The sequence below is a fragment of the Suncus etruscus genome, chromosome 9 (assembly GCF_024139225.1).
Source record: "Suncus etruscus isolate mSunEtr1 chromosome 9, mSunEtr1.pri.cur, whole genome shotgun sequence".
Lineage (NCBI taxonomy): Eukaryota > Metazoa > Chordata > Mammalia > Eulipotyphla > Soricidae > Suncus > Suncus etruscus.
The window spans coordinates 28,082,679-28,100,483 of record NC_064856.1 but is presented as its reverse complement, the minus strand read 5'-3'; the positions used below and the strand labels follow the sequence as shown (position 1 = coordinate 28,100,483).

At 44.7% G+C, this 17,805-nt stretch overlaps 1 protein-coding gene across 1 annotated transcript in view; it reads right to left on the bottom strand.

The window, feature by feature from the left end:
* EYA2 (EYA transcriptional coactivator and phosphatase 2) overlaps nucleotides 1–17,805 on the bottom strand; it is a 139,748-nt gene that overhangs the window by 59,617 nt on the left and 62,326 nt on the right. Inside the window, exons 5-7 of the mRNA XM_049780514.1 lie at nucleotides 11,475–11,542; nucleotides 9,753–9,930; nucleotides 1,324–1,469 (exon numbers count right to left, since the gene is read on the bottom strand). Coding sequence (XP_049636471.1) covers nucleotides 1,324–1,469; nucleotides 9,753–9,930; nucleotides 11,475–11,542 — 392 coding nt within the window. The remainder of the gene's footprint in view (nucleotides 1–1,323; nucleotides 1,470–9,752; nucleotides 9,931–11,474; nucleotides 11,543–17,805) is intronic.

Genomic DNA, 17,805 nt, shown 5'->3' with positions numbered 1-17,805 from the left:
TTACTTTTACAACATATCAGTCTGGATTATCTGGTTTGTGCATTTGGGTCTATAATTACACTTAAATCTTCAGTGCTCTGTAGGTATATGATTTTATTTTTATTATTTTGTGTTTTGGGCCACACCCAGCCATGCTTGGGGTTGATTCTTGACTCTGAACTCTGGAACTACTGGCAAAGTCGGGAGACCCTCTTTGGTGTCAGGGATCAAACCTGGGTCTTCTGCTTGCAAGACAAGTGCTTTACCCACTGCATTATCACTCTAGTCCCTGAAAATAGATTTTAAAAGTTGGAAACCTAAGGCTGGAGAGAGAATAAGTAGGGAAGGTGCTTGTCTTGCATGTAGCTGATCCAGGTTTGATCCCTAGCAGTGCATATGGTTCCCTCAGCATAGCCAGGAGCGATCCCTGAGCTCAGAGCCAGGATATGGCCTGAGCACTACTGAGTATGGCCTGAAAACAAAACAAAACAAAACAAAAGATAAAGAGTTGGTAATATGTAAAGAGTATTTACATCTGATTATGAGGGTCTAATAATGTACTAGAATTTCACTTCCTTCTCTGTGTCTCATATCCTAACTCCAGAAACCCATGATGCAGGTCACATGACCATGACCACCTCAAGGTCATATTCCTCTTTCTTGCACTCCATCCCATTGAAAAATTGCCAGATTTCAGTTCATGTAGAAAGCAGGCTTGTCTGATATAAAGGTTTGGATTTTTGGCTGGAGTTTTCCAATTGCTTTAATTCTTTTCTGGTTTTTTTTTTATTGCTTTTAAAGAGTATTTTTTGGTTAGGGGCCTCACTTAAATAAACTCAATGATTACTTATTCCTGGCTCTGTACTCAGAGTCAACTCTGGAGATGCTGAAGGGATGATGAGGATAGAACTGGTCTCAGCCACATGGAAGGCGTGTACTATCTCTCTGTGTCCGAAATCCAGAAGTTTAGACAAAGGGCAAAGTAACACCAGGAAAGTAGAGAACTGTCCAATAGGTAGAGAATCTAGGCACATTAGAATTCCTCCTTCACCCCCAAAAGGTCCATGAATGAGTCTGGGATGGAGTGTGGCACCATTCCAGAAGGTTCTGGCTTGTAACTTAGATTAGTATCCACTCTACTCTCAAGATTTCCAAATGAGTCTGTAGAGCTGAAGCCTGAGAGCCACTGAGCTCAAGTTTCCCTGAGGGGTCATTCTGTCAAGTAGCTTAGTCTGATATTCTCAAGGCTAGTGTCTCCACAGAAAGGGAGAACTGTGTCCTCACTTCCTCCTGGCCACAGGTGCTGACATGGACCATGTAATTCATAGAGGCCATGGGAGTTACCTCAATCTCGTTGTCCCCTGCTGGGGAGGGGTCACTGCCCCGCTTGGCCCGGCCTCGGAGCTTCCCATCGGCGGCCCGATTCGGCCTGTCTGAGTCTCCTTGTTTGGCTGGTGTGGAAGGCCCATTGTGCGTGTTAAATTCACCTGGTGCAGGAAGGGCAGAAGGACAGATGTATGATAAGCTTTGCCAAATATATCCTCCCCAAAACACTCATATCAGTCCCACCCATTAATAGGTGGGTGTCCAGGGCAGCGGGAGAATCAGGATCATGTGCCATCCTAGCCCTTAGATACCCACTCATGGCTCTTCATTCATCCAACTAAGATGCTTGAGGAACACCTGAACTCTAGAGAGGAGACCAGGTAGGCATTATAGGCAGTGAAGATATGACAGTTGGCCCATGTTCTCGTGCAGTGGGCACTGACCAACAGTGCTCATGTAGGTGCTGACCCACGAGTGTGGGAGGGTTGAAACCCATTGGTCTGTGGTCTTGGTTCTTCTTCTTTTGGCCACACTTGGCAGTGCTCAGGGGTCACTCCTAGCTCTGTGCTCTGGTATCATTGCTGGTGGTAATTGGGAGACCATATGAGATGCTGAGGATGGAACTTGGGCCAGCTTTGTGAAAAGCAACTGCCCTACATGCTTGGGCCCCTGGGACCTTCTAACTGCAGAACAGGAGCTGATCCTCGAGCGTGGAAAAGTTGAAGAATGTTGGAGTACATCTGTCTTATATAGTGGTGGCCAATGTTGGAGACTACTGGTTTATATGGGTTTCATTAGGGGAAAGCTCTGAAAAGGGAGTACAGGTGTAGGGAATTAAGCATGGCTGGAGGTGGGCCTCTTCAAAACAAAACACAGAAGTTTTATGTACTTGGCTTCCACTGACTTTATTATAATTTTTGTCTAATGAGGGAACTGAGACTGGGTGAGATGACATAGGCCTGTTGTTACCCTGTGTAGGTGGTGCCAGGCTGGAATTTGGGGCCTTCCCTCAACCTCGAGTGACAGGCCTCTAAGTCCTCTGAAAGCTTTGGGGACATCCCATCCTACCTTCTCCTGTTACAGCTGCTTCTTCCAGCTCTCAAAGCATCCTTTGGCCTTCTTCTCTCCTTCCCTAATCTCCCAATCTTGGATCATCGAAGGGAAAATGCTTTTGTCTAAGAATACTTGGCAATAGATTGATTTTTCTTCCTACTCTGGAAGAACTATTTCCCTCCAAAACTCAAGGGACACAACTTTGTTTATTTAATATTTATAAAACTTCTTAGCAGAGTAAGAACACAAGAAAAGATGTGATTTTGAGTCGTCTGGACAGCCAGGCAGTCTCCAACTCCTCAACGTTTGCAAGAGACACGAGCAATCCCCAATCACCTATCTAGCATAGACTGTCTTGTAAATGATGAGGACTGGACAGTGAAAAAAACCTTACAGATTCTTGCCAATTTTTACAGAAAGGCCTGGGATGCTGACAGAGATTGTGTTAGATCTATACATTGATTTATAGTGAATTGACTCTTGACAATATTAAATCTTCTGACTTGGGAACAAGACATATTTCCCACTGATTAAAGTCTTTAATCCCTACTAGCAGTGTTTTGCAGTATTAAGTGCACCAATCTTACACATTTTTAGTTAAGCTTATCACCAAGTATTTCACATTTCACATTTATAAATGGCATTATAAAAATGACTTGTTAGTATGCATTAGATTTTTATATCTTCACCAACAGATTTTGAAAACTCACTTTGGGGTTTTGTTTTATTTTTTTAAATAGGTGTTCAATTCATTCAAGTTGTTACTTCATGAAGTTTTTTTTGCTATGCCTTTATTTTTTTCCTGCCTTATTCCACTGCCTAGAATCTTTTACACAATATGGAAGATAATTGGTTGGAGTGAATATATTTGTCTTCTATAGGATCTTGGGGATAACATTAGGGTTTTTGTAATAATTTTGTTTTTGTCAGGATGTTATAACAAAAATATCATAGGCTAGGTAGGTGACACAAAGATACTTATTTTCTGAAAGCTGAAGGTCAAAGTTCAAGATCTGGCTAGTTTAATTCCTGGTAAGAGATCATTTTCTGGATAATAGATGGACAAGTTTTTACTGTATGTACACAAACTAAAAGGGAGATGCATGGATAGGGAGGGCAGAGAGAGGTTAAGATGGGAAGGATGTAAGGAATAAAAGGGGGTGAGAAAAGAAGGAGAAAAACAGAGAGAGAAAAATGAGAACCATCTCATGTCTCTCCTCATAAGTTCACTGATCCCATTCATGAAGGCTTCATCCTCATGGTTTCATTACTTTCCCCCAAACACTAACCTCCAAATGCCATTTTGAATATGTTGGAGAGTAAAACTACAACATAAGAATTCTAGGGAGACACAAATATTCAATAGGACTTTTTCTGATAAAGGAACTTTCTTACTACTAATTTGGAATTTTAGTCAGGAATAGATAAAATTTTGTCAATTTCTTTTCTTATATCTATTGAGATAAAATCTTTTTAAATTTTGGTTTCCTGGGGGTTAATTAATATGAGATATTACATTGTTTTAAAAATTTTTAATCAATATTACATTCTTTGGGAACTATCCTACCTCATATTTAATATATTGTTGAACTTGATTTGCTGCTATTTTTTAAAAAAGCCATTTTGTATCTTTGTTATGAGGGATATTGTCTTTGGTTTTGACATCAAGGCAGTGTTGGTCTCAGAATTTATTGGGGAGTGTGCCTTGTTCAATTTTCTTGAAGAGTTCATGTAGAGCTCTATTTCTTACTTAAATTCCTGATAGAATTAAGGAATGAAGTCATCAGATTAGATTTTTTTTGTTGAAATATTTTTTAATAAAAAAGCAATTTATTTATTAGATACAGGCTCTCTTTAGGCTATTCTTTTTTAGTAGTCTTTGGAAGGTTTTGTCCTATAATTAATTTGCATATTTCATTAGGTTGTCAGCATAGGTGGGAATGCTGACTGGTCCAGCCTTTTTTTGGACAACAATATGGATATTCCTCAAAACATTAGAAGTTGAGCTTTCATATGATCCAACAATACCACTCCCAGGAGTATATCCTAGGGACACAAAAACACTATGCAGAAAAACCCTATTCACGCCTGTGTTCATTACAGCAGTATTAACAATAGCTGAATTCTGGAAACATGAATGTTCAAGAACAGAGGAGGGGATAAAGAAACTGTGGTACATCTACACAATGGAACACTATGAGGCTATTAGGAAAAATAAAGTAATGAAATTTGCTTATACATGAAAAAGAGTATTATGCTGAGTGAAATGAATCAGAGGGAGAGGCTAGACATAGCATGATTGCACTCATTTGTATTAATATCCAGAGACAACTGAAATGAGGGCTAGGAGGACCAATTCATGGTAAGAAGATTGCAAGTGGGAGAGTGCAGTTAGGGCAGAGGAGGGACTACTATGACAATGATAGTTGGAAATTGTCACTCTAGAGAAGAACTGAGTGCTGAAATGAGATAACTTTCAACAACATGATATGCCTTCAGTACCAATATTGCAAACCAGTGTCTAAAAGGAAAAAAGGATAAGAGAAAGATAGAGGGAAGAAAAATATCTGCCATAGAATAGGCAAGGGGTAGACAGAAGGGCAATTGGGAACCTTGATAGCAGAAAATGTGAACTGATGAAGTCTGGTTAAGTACTCCAATAAAACTAACCATACAAAAGATTATTTAGAAGTGTGCTATTCAGCATTAAATATTTGGGAATTCTCTTTGTTATTCATTTTTAATTCAATTCCATAATTTGAGAGAACATAACTCTTCATAACTTGAATCCTTTAATATCGTAAGAGACTTGATTTATGGCCAAAAATATGCATAGGTAGGTAAATGTCTCATATGTACTTAATAATAACTGTATTCTGCTGCTAAGTGATCTATTGATTATTTGAAATCTCTAATCTTTTCCTATGATTCTAGTTCTCTTTCCCAGAGAAAAATTACCGTTAATAATTGCATCTGTGTTCTTCTAGATATTTCCAATGCAAATATGGCCTTAAACCATACTTACAACATCCAAGAAAGGGGCTAGAGAGATAGTATAGTGGGTAAGGTGCTTATCTTGCACGCTGCTGACTGGGGTTTACTCCTGCTATCATATATTTTCTCTAGCACTGCCAGGAGTGATCTCTGAGAACAGAGCCATAAGTAAGCCCTGAATGTGCCTGGGTGTAGCCCCAAACAAACAAATAAAAACCCCTAAGATGATAAGTATACACATGGTTGTACACTCATTACATTAGCTCAATGGGATTCTTTATAAGCACAGTATGTCCATCTGACCTTTTTTCCCCCTTTACTTTTTGGGCCATACCCAGTGGTGTCTAGAAATTTCTCTTGGCTCTTTTTCAGGGATCTTCTTAGCAGTTCTTCTGGGACCATATTCAGTGCCAGGGATTGAACTGGGGTTAGCAGCATGCAGACAAGTGCCTTACCCACTGCACGTTCTTTCTTGCCCCTACTTGACTTTTAATGGATATGGAAATGCCCACAAACTTGACTTCTGCTAATGGAGATTCAAGTTATTTCCAATATTTTGTCATCTGCAATCGTGTAGTTAATATACTATAACATATCTTTGTACCCAGGTGGGAATTAATCAGATCAATTGGAGTGAGCAATACTGTTAGTTGTCGTCAAATTACATAAGAGTGTTCCAAGTATCTTTTTATTTTTTTTTTAGAGATTAAAGAGTCTCCACTTATTAACTGAGGAAAATGATCTATGCTATTAAAAAAATCCCAACTTCTTTATAGATATTTGTGTGATACTTAAATATTTAAAAAAGAAAATAGCCTTAAGCAATCACAACTGATTTTTCTTCTCTGCTGAGTAACATCAGATGTTCAGATTCTGACCTCTATTAACCTCTGATGCAAATTGCCCCGTAATTAGCTGCAAATTGTTGGAGCTTCATCTAACTGCTAATGCATGTCAAAGCCAGGCTGTGCTGTGGGGTTGGGGGCTGAGTGGAGAGAGCGGCAGGCTCGTGTATCACACAGGGTAGAGAGTGAGTCTGATCTGTTGGCAATCCATAAACCGGGAGAGCCTATGGAGTTTGAAGCCAACCACTCAAGGAGATCCTGGATAATTTAAAAAGTGGAGTTTTTATGGGAATTTTTAAGAGAGTGCGTGTGCTTGTGCATGTGTGTATGTGCATGCGCTCACACACACATGCAGGCCAATGTGCCCTTCCTTTATAACAGACACTGGGGAAAAGAGGCAAGAGAGTTCAGTTATAGCTGACAATTACTTATACCATTAGATTTTATGTGAGCTTGTTAACCATGCAATAAAACCCATCTCAACCACTTATTGTTGAACCTTAGACCAAGGGATAAATGAAGAACAGGAGGAAACAATAAAGAAAAATTTCAAAGAGTCACAATGAACCTTTATATTCACTCTTGATGGGGAGCAAAGAATTTCCCACGTAATCCAAATTCTTGGGAAGTCAGTCTTTGGAATCCAGTTCACTGTCGTATTTATAGAGATAGCAACATCTTCTTGAAGATTCCTGCTCATCAGAATTTCTCATCATTTCTCTCTCTCTCTCTTGCTCTCTCTTTCACACACACACACACACACACACACACACACTTTCTTACTCTCCCACCTCTTTTCAATGTGGAAGTACTACATCCTGAAATGCAGGATGATCAAAGATAATGATGATAAAAAATCAAAGTTGGCTACATTCCCTGCCAAGAAAATAATTTGGATATTTATTATTATTATGATGATGATGATTATGATTTTGGGTTTTTTTTGGCCACACTCAGTGATGCTCAGGGGTTACTCCTGGCTCTGTGCTCAGAAATCGCTTCTGGCTTGGGGGACCATATGGGATGCCAGAGGATCGAACCGCTGTCTGTTCTCAATTGAACAAACATTGACCATCCAACCCTGAACCTTGGATCTCATTCTAGGAACTGGCAAGATTTTCTGTGCCAGGAATCAAACTTCCACTTGGGGAGGCCCTAATGCCACCCTAACACTGATTTGCTCCTGGATGGGTTTATACGACACCCTGGTGAACCAGCAACAACTTGCTTTTCAGGGTAAGTTTCCCTGCATTGCCATCTACTGGTGAGTTGAAATAAGAGGATACTCTGTGATACCCTGGCTTTGACATAGAATCTGTGCAAAAACCAAGATCTCTAATTACAGAAGCCTGACTGAGACAACTGTGATTGAGGAGAACTTTTCCTAGAAACATGAAGAAAGACCGTTGGGTTGGACTATTAGTATGCCCAGAGCCTATAGTTGGTCTTACGACAAGATGCTTCATGGGTAGGAAGCACCCCCTTTTTTTTTTTAGGGCAAGGGTATTTCCTTTCTAATTTCCCTAACATTTGCTGTACCTATACAAAAGCAAAAATAAAACAAACAAACAAAAAAAAACCCACCAACCCTGCCATTCCCCCTTTTATTATTTTTGTTTGTTTGTTTGTTTTTTTGGGCCACATCTGGCAGTGCTCAGGGGTTACTTCTGGCTATCTGCTTAGAAATAGCTCCTGGCAGGCACAAGGGATCATGTGGGACGCCTGGATTCGAACCAACCACTTTAGGTCCTGGATCGGCTGCTTGCAGGGCAAACGCCGCTGTGCTATCTCTCTGGCCCCCCAAAATGTGGTCTTTTTGTTGTTGTTGTTGTTTTGGGTCACACCCGGCTATGCTCAGGGGTTATTCCTGGCTATCTGCTCAGAAATAGCTCCTGGCAGGCACGGGGGACCATGTGGGACGCCGGATTCGAACCAACCACCATAGGTCCTGGATCGGCCACTTGCAAGGCAAACGCCGCTGTGCTATCTCTCCGGCCCCTCCCCCTTTTATTCTTAAATTTTATTTGCATCTTCTATATAGGGGCTCCTGCCTTCCTCATAGAACCTTGGGAACATAAATTACTTTGTTTTACCTCATATTTCTGGTTTTTTTTTTTTTTTTTTGGTTTTTGGGTCACACCTGGCAGTGCTCAGGGGTTACTCCTGGCTCTATGCTCAGAAATTGCTCCTGGCATGCTTGGGGGACCATATGGGATGCCGGGATTTGAACCACCATCCTTTCTGCATGCGAGGCAAACACCTTTACCTCCATGCTATCTCTCTGGCCCCATATTTCTGTATTTCTGAGAAGATGTATGTATTGAGAAGATGGAGGCCAGAGGCTAATTGGTCTCCTGTGCATTGGTGAATTGGTGAAGATAAAAAAAAAAAAAGGACAGAACTAAATACCCAAACTGAAGTCAACAATAATAGAATCAAGAGATCCAAACTATAACAATCTATACCTAAAATGGTCCTGTTACACTGGCAGGCAGGGGGCTAAGGGTGAAGATATGAAATGCATGCTAGGTGTCTTGGTGGGAGGAAGTCAACACTGATGGTGTGAATGGCCCCAATTCACTGTCACTGTTTGCCTGAAATCCAACTATGAAGGACTTGTAATTCACAATGATTTCAATAAAATTTATTTAAAAAAAAAAAGAAGACAGTTTCTGCTTGTGGCCAGCAATACACAGAGCACTGTTACGGAGTCTATTTAACAGAGACTAACAGGGCTAATATTCCAGCAAGTGATGCACTGCTATGCTCTTCCCAATTTGTTGCCTGGCAAAAGGGAGTAGTTGAAAATTTACTCCTCGCTATAGCCTTAAGTGCATATTTGTTTGACTGGTTGGTCCCTAACTCCTATGACCAAGTCTACCAAGTACCTCATTTCACTTCTCAAACTAAGCAATACACTTGAACAGCAGTGGTATTTGTGGACTGAGCAAATGAGTATTAGAGCCAAATTCAGGGCATGTGCATGAGCAGAGACAGGAAAGCTGATAACTACTAGGTGATAAATATAAGTTTGTGAATGTCAGGCCTCCAAGGACAGGAGGGTAATACATCAAGAGGTAATACAAGAGAGTAATGACACAGATTGTGAGAGCCTGGCTCGTGGGATAGACACTACTCAACTCCAGCCATGCACTATGATTTAAGAACATGATCATAGGGCTGGGGAGATGGTCAAAGTATGGGTGCATATAAAGGGCCTCTGGCTCCTTCTCTAGCTCTGCATGGTCCCCTGAGCACCGCAAGGAATGATCCCTGAGCACTGAATCAGGAGCATCATTCCTGTACCTCCAAGCACATGATGAGACCCAACAAGCAGAATGAGGATCTTTCAAGAGAAGGCAGACATTAGCATTTCCAGGTAAAACTGCTTTTTTCAACACAGCTGCAATCAGACACACAGAAAGGCCAAGGAAACATTGGGAGGCTAGTCTTAGCTCTTGGGAGGCCAGTTCACAACAGCAGGGCCCCAGGCCCCTTCTTCTAGGTGCTCAGACATGGCCATGAGAGTCTGGTGATGGGGTTTGTACGTACCAGGGTGTGACTCAGAACTTGGGTTGGCAGCGACATGTGAAGTCTCCTGTAGCACGTACGCAGACGTGGTGAGTGGAGAGGATGGGCAGATGCTGGAGGCTGGGACGTAGGCCGGGCTGTAGGATGAGCTGTAATACTGCGAGTACTGGCTCTGCGGGAAGCTGGGGTACGAAGGGTACTCCTGGGTGGGGAGACATGGGGATGTGAGGGAGGAAGCTGGGTACGGGGCTGGGGGCCTTGACAGGGGGTGGGTGAGGTGCCCTGCTTCCATAAGCATCTGGGCTGAGTGTCACTCTTCCCAAAAATAAACTTCTACAAGTGGGGGCTTAACCCATAAACTGACCCTGACATGAGGACTCCAGGTCAGGGGAATGTCTTTGAGGGGAAGAAATGGAACCTCATGTGGGAGGAGAGAAAAATGAAACAAATAGGTTTCTAGGGAGATGGGTTGGGACAAGAACTGACGGGGTGATGCTTAATGGCAGAAAGTCCATGGGTGTAAAACCACAGCTCCAGGGTTGTGGGGGGGGGTAAGCACCTACTCTAGCAGCTTTGTTTGAGAGCCCCATCTAGGGGGGAGCACTTGATTTTCTCGCATTTCCTGCCTACCTGATGCTGGTGCTGAAGGATGACTGCAGTGCTATTTATGGACTGTGGCAGGACCTCGAGAGATTGGTTCTTGCCACTGTTGGACCCCAAGTGCCTGGTAGGGAGCTGGGCACCCAGTAATTTCCAGACACATGCATAAAACTCTAAACACAGTGAGGATCATGCACATGTATCCTGGAGTCTTAGTGACACTTCAAATTCATGGGAAGGGGAATACGTGTATACAAAAACAGGAGCTTTGGCATCAGAAATCCTCTCTGGGCCTTTGACCCAGCAGACACCTGAATTTACCCTCATGATTCATCCTTTCTAATACTCTGCCTGCCCCACCATCTTTGTCATCCAGAGTCTCTCCAGCACGCAATGATGCTGGGCATTACCCAACTTCTGGCTCGACTAACTGAATCAGATTATTTTGGGGAGGGGAAGGGCATCCAGTCTCTGCATTTGTGACATGTGAGCTGGTGACATGGACAAACACCTGAGTGCAGTCATACCCTCTGACATACTCTCTGACGGGAGTGATCTCAGCTCTGCACCTGTGACATGGCAACTAAGGCAAAAAGTGAAGGAACCTTTGTCCTTTCACCAAGGTTTAATGTTATACAACTTAGATTCTCCGATCACAGAAGAAACTTGGCATTACTCATATTAAAATGATGTGTAGCATGAGCTTTAAGTATCCGTGCATACAGCCCAGGAGAGGCATCTGAATAGAAGATCTTACAACCTGCAAGGGTTCAGTTCACCCTTCACTCTCCCAGGGGATAAACAGAATTGAACTTTTGGTCAGTGGCTCCTTCCCCCAGTGACTAGGTTTGAGTGCTCAAACAAGTGGAGTGTCACCATGGGATACCAGGATCTCAGCCCTGAGGTGCAGAGAGGAAGCTGGGTGTCATCCCAGGAGCCTGCACAGTCTGAAGTGTGTGCTTGTTCTCCAGCTAGGGATCCACCTGTGAGCTGTGTCCTGACCGATGGAACTTTTGAGACCACTCATGCCTCCCCGTCTTGGAACATACTAACCCCTCTACTCCATTTCTTCCCTCTTGATCCCCCAGGCCCTGGATTGGAGGTAATCTCCATGGTGGCCCCGAGGAGGGTAGGTGGAGTGGCTACCTGGTGCACACTTCCGAAGCCCGCAGTATTGGCCAGGCCATTGGCTCCTTGGTAGATCCCGGCTGTACCTGAAGAAAGAATAGATACAGTTTAGTTTTTCTATCACAGGGGACACAGGGGAGATGGAGGAAGCAGGAAAAGGGGCTCAGGGTCTCACAATCTAATTAGGAACAGAACACTTTGGCCAGTTACCAAACTTCTCCCAAGTCCAGTTTTCTCAATGCACGTTTGTCCCATGCTCATGGGTTCAACCCACAGTTTATGGAGCCTTGATGTCATACTGAGAAAATGTTGTTTCAGAATAGGGTGACATGGCCACCATGTTCACGACACAGGAGTACCCACCCCATCTGGGCCACCTGGTGTCCACACAGTTGGGCCACCATCTGAGCTAACATCTTCAGATCCTTTTCAACATGCCCCATTCCATAATGTCCCTGCTACTACTAGGTCCTAACCACTGAGCTCCGTGGCACTGAGGACACTGTCCCCTTGGGTCAAGGAGGGGCAGTGCAGTGCAGAGCACAGCGATGGGTTGAGAACAGGGATCCCTCCCTTTGTCCCCTCTCCCTGGGGGGTCAGCTAAGGCCCTGCCATGCAGAGTCCACCCACAATGGCACGGTATTGGGGTCCCTGCCAGACCAAATGAGACAGTCCAGGTATTCGGCAGGAGGTCTCACCCAGCCTGTTCCACTCAAAGACCTTCTCAGGAGACCATTGACTGAGCATATACTGGCCTTGGGCAAACTCCTGAGTTACTTTGTTCCCTCTGCTTTTTTTGGTTTCTGTTCTGCTTTTATTTTTGGCCATACCTGGTGATGCATAGTAAGCCAGGGATTACTTCTGACTCTACATTTAATTCTGGTGGGCTTGGGGGACCATATGGGATGTTGGGGATTGAACCTAGGTTGGCCATGTGCTAGGCAAGCACCTTCCTTGCTGTACTACCACTCTGGCCATCCCTTATCTTTTTCTTTATTCTTTTGTTTGTTGTCTTGGGCCACCCCCAGTGGTGCTCAGGGCTTACTTCTGGCACTACATTAGGGATCACTCCTGGTGGTACTCAAGGAACAATAAGGGTTGCTGGAGATCTAACCAGTGTGCAAGGCAAATGCCCTATCCAATGATCTATTGCTCCCATCCTCCCTTTTCTTCAGTGTCAGTCTTTGGAGCCATAGCAGTGGGCAGATTTGGAAACCAATAGCCCCACCTCGCTCTCTGTGTTCTTTCTCCCAGATGCTTCCTGTCTGTTCTAATTTGGACACTGAGGGTCATCTCTTGAAAAACCAGAGACTACCCATAGCAGGCACAGGGCTCTGCAGGTCTTGAGCAGGTCAGAGGTGCCCATGGGAAGGGGGACCACAGGACTTCTATGCTGGTTTGCTAGTAGGCCCCTCCTGGATTTGGAATGCTCTTGCTGACAGCTCTTACCAGGGGATGAAGTAGGTCCACAAAATATCCACACCTCTCTGGTCCCATTACTAAAACTCTTTTCCGCAAAGAATGTGGCAATTAGAAAAAGATATGACACTCCCTGTGGCTGTGTGGTGACATGAAGAGGGACCATTTAGCCTGTGCCACCACCCCTGGTGAATGTGAATTCACACAGTAATGCGACTGGACACCAGGTGCTGACTCCTGCTTCCAGGAAGTCAGTGCACTATGTCAGCCTATATCTCATGTTGAGAATTCTGTTGTTAGTGATGCTTTTTTTTGGGGGTGGGGGGCGTACATCCAGCTGGTTCTGTGGTCAGGGATCAATCCTGGTGATACTGAAGAGACCATATCAGTATCAGGGATTGAACTTGGACTGGTTATGTGAAGTGCCTTACTCACTGTGCTCTTTCTGGCCCCCCAAACAGTGTAATTTTCTGTGTTACATTCATTCATTCCTGTCCATTTCCTAGGAAAGACCCCAATACCACTTGGCAGATGATTGCAGTAAAGTGTATTACAGTCAAAAAGATCTTCAGCAGTGGAGACCCAGGAGCTAAGACAATTTTGGAGAGGCCAAAGTACAGCAATAACTACTGGAAGTCACCAGGAGTGCCCCAGGCTCCTTGAGCACTGCTTGGAGAGCCCCCAAATCCAGAATGCTCAGTAAAAGAAGGGTCCAGAGAGGTCAAAACTAGAACTGCCCTCTGCCTCACATCAGCTCTAAGACAGGAGATGAGATCTGGGCATCCAATTCTTGTCCTTCACCCTGCATCACCAGGGAGAGGTGCTTTATCTCCTTCCCTGTCAATGTGAGGGTTCATTTCCCCAGACCCCCCAGATACCCACACTTGTTCTTTTGAACTCAGTGTTGTGAGACTGGGCTGTACCTCTAGCCTCACATGTCACTTCCTCAGAGTGTGGGCATCCAGCACATGGAGACCCTCAAAGTGGATGATATGTAGGGCCTCATTTAACCACCCAGGTCAGTTGGGAAGCCAAGTTTGCAGACTTGATTTTTTTTGTTGGTTTCTGGGCTCACACCTGGCTGTGCTCAAGGCTTAGTGGTGACTTTGTACTCAGGGATCACTCCTGGTTAGGGTTGGGAAACCAAAAGAGGTGCTGGGCATTGGACTGGGTTTGATCATGTACAAGGCAAGTGCCTTCATTCCCCTGTGGCGTCACTTTGCGTCCTACACAAGAGAAGAGCCTCCTGTTTGCTCAGCGATCAAAGTTGATTGACTGAGAGCCAGTATCTGTTTGTGAAAGAGAAATCTTTGTGGACTCATGACCAAGTGCACTTGAGAGAGGCCCGCAGTGGCCTGGGACATGTCAGAGCAGGTTTCATGAGGTGAATAAACTGGGGAACAAACCCTAGACTGATGGACTTCAAGTGAGATTCTAGAGACTTGTGCTCCTGGGCCCTGCCCAATGGCTTCCCAGGAGAGAGTTGTGACCATGAGACTGGGGATCTAAAGTGGAAAATTTGACTTCACTCTCTCTTACTACTTCCCTTTTCCATCACCAGAGAGGCAGAGCATGAGGACAGCAGGTAGAGAAAGGCCAGAGCATGAAACAGATGAGATAATGCTGGGATGCTTTCCGGGACTTCTCCCTTGTCATAACTGGGCTATTGGCCCAAAGTGGGAGGCCCAGAGTAAGCAGAAAAGATCAGGAAGAAGCTAACAGCTTCCAAACTCCTGAGTCTGGGAGGATGCAAGTGCCAGCTAAAGTCTCTCTGAGGCCAGTTCTGAACTGTTACATCCTTTGAGGCTGAAGATGTGGCTCATGAGGGGACAAACATGTAAGTCCTGCCACAGCCCACTCAGCGTGATTTCACTGGACCCCACTTTCTGGCATCCTGTAGAGGAGGCATGCCTAGGGTTGCATGTGTTGACTTTGGGGCACTATTTAATGACTGTGACAATATCTGTGTTACTTAGTTGTGAAGTTTCTATTATCGCAGGCCACTGAAAGTTTGTGGTTTCTGGCGTTCTTATTAGCATTATTCTGAGGTTCCAGCCACTTTGCTGGGGATGGAGGCCATCCCTATGGCTCCTGCAGTGGCCCAACTACTCCCTCCTCCTCCTATCCCACCACTCCTCCCCCATATTTTCAGTTCCATTTGGGAACTAATAGGGTTGTTCTGTTCCCTCCCCCCCCCATTTTTTTTTTTTTTTACTTATTGCCAGAGATCTAACCCAGTCTCATGTACACAGTAGGGAAGTACCCTACTCTCGCTGCATCTGCAGTGCTCTGAAACAGGGTCATTGTGAATACATGTATGAGCCTGTGAGTGATGCATTGGGAGGCACCCCGTGACCGGGACTACATCTTCTACCCTCCACAGCTCATGTTCCCACCTGAGAGCAGTTTCTGCCAGCCTACTAGAATGAGCGGGCTAGTATAAGATGGTCTTGGGGACACCTTTCTCTGCTACTGGGGTCTTCACACCTCTCTGCATTTCCTCTTTCCAAGGAGATGCTCACAGTGGCCATGCAAGTTACCTTTCTCCGGGATCAAGTTCAAGGTACTTGTGATGATAAACTCATGAATGCTCCAGTGCTTGGGTTCCATCCATGCTAGGGTAAGCCACTACAGCTCAGTAGCTCTTGTTTAGTCTCCCCAGCAGGGAAGGTGCTGAGTGGATTTATGCTTAGGTCAGACTGTCCATAGGCCCATGTACAGCAGCAGTTCCTGGTCTGCTTGCTCCCTCTATTGGGTTTCCAGGTTTCACTCTCACCTTGGGTCTGTACAGCACCCTAGGCAGTGCAACAAAAGCTACACAGATAATCTCAATGACATCTCCTGCCATCCAAGGATGCTGCTGTGGGAACAGTCTTGATTCTCTACCCACAGCTAGGGAAAAAAGGCATGGCCACAGTGACTCCCCATACATGTGCGCGTGCATGTTACTGAAGTCATGACATTTAACACACGTGTATGTGTGTTACCACAGCGGTGCCACTTAACACACATGTGCATACATGTTACTCAAGTCATGACACTCAGCACATGTGTGCATACATGTGCTTGCAGTCACAGCACATGGTACATTCATGTAGACCTGCTATTGAGGTTGTGACATTTGGCACATGTATGCATGAATGTGACAGAGGACCTACTCATAAAGACCTTCAGATGACACTGCTAACATCATGCAAGTACTAAGGGTCTGTATATGTAACTGGGAAGATAGAAATAAATAGCAGATAATGTCCAAAAAGGGGACAGAAAGGTGAGCTCTGCCCATGCAGGTACTACAACATAGCCTGGCCCAGTTCCGGAAAGGACTCAGCATTTGTCCATGGAGCTGATTTCCCTGCTGTGCTTCATTCGTGCTCCTTTAAACTGGTGTGCCAGTACCAGTCTTCTCTCAGCTTGGCTTATCACTTTGGATGTCTCTCATACATTTCTGAGAAGTCTGCCAAGAACTGACCCTGGACCATGGCTGTGATGAATGTACTGAGCTCTGACTTTTTGAATTTTCATCTGATAGGTGGAAGACATCTCAGAACACCTCAGAAAACCTGATTATTTGTCCTGCTGACTTAGACAAGTGGTTGAGGAGTCAAATAGTCTGGGGTGAGGTGCTTTCCTCACCTTGGCCCTCACCTTGGAAGCCCTTGGTCTTGCTCTGGTTCAATGCTCTAAGCACCACGGGGCATGGCACTGGGACCTCTGAACAATGCAGTCATCAGAGCAGCACCACATCCTCTGGCCCTCACAATGAATCCCTAGTTGGCTGAGAATTATCAGGGCACTATTGGCAGGATCCTCCCCCAAAAGAAAAAGGCTTTATAATTTCTGAGCCCCAGTTTTCCCCTGTACAGCAGAATTAAGTGTAATTTATCTGGTCCATTCTGAGGATTCTAAGGCAGAGAAGGCAGAAGCCGGCATGGTCAGTGATGAGTAAATGGCAGTGGGGATTAATAGTTCTTTGTACATAAACCACCAGTAGAGATGTTAGCAAAGCTGGTATTTCATTGATCCTCCAGATAAAAACATTCACAAGAATAAAGAATCTGTGGAAGGTTAAAGAGCCAAACAGAACAACATGGATAGGGCCATGGAGCATATCCCAAAGAGAAGCAAAAGATTCTGGGGAAGCTAGGTGGGGTTTCTCAGCTCTGTGATGGACAGGATGCACCTCCAGATGCCAGGGAGGGAAGCATCCAGGGCTGTGTGACACCAACTCATCTGGTCCATTTCGCATCTTAAGAAACAATTCAGAAATGCCTCTGCAGAGCACATCCTCTGGGCTTCTTTGCTCCATGTGGAGCCCAGCTCACATCTGTGTTGAATCAAATCAGTTGCTCAGTGTCACAATGGCCTCATTCACAGGTAGCATAAAACATATTTAACTGGTAATAAAACAACCCGCATGCCTGAGAAGGCCATTGCAGAAAGACTTGTAGTCTCTGTTCTTCAGTCAGAGGAGTGTGAATGATCAGGGCTGGGCCAGGAGCAGAGGGACCCAGAGGGGCAACAACATGTGTTGCTAAGGAGGAAGCTATGGTGTTTGGATCCACACAAGCCAGTGGGGGAAAAAGTTCCACTGTGCTGAGAAAGTGGTCCAGCTGCAGCATTGTGAAGCACAAGCTAAGCACAAGTATTCATTCATTGTAGGTGTGTGACGTGTGTGTGTGTGAAGGACTGAACCAGGGGGCCTTCAAAGAGGAGGTGGCAGTGGAAAGGAGGGAGCCAGCCCCATGTGCATTTGGGAGAAAGCATCTTATACTGTTCCAAGTTAGGGAAAGCAGCAAAATGCAGGTCCTGGTGGGGAGGCAGGGAGAGCAAAGACACAGTGAGAGATACAAAAGGGGAGGATTAAAGAGCTCCCAGAGGTCTTTGGGGGTGAAACATGCTGAAGTTAAAACAAGGTTGGGCAGTGTCA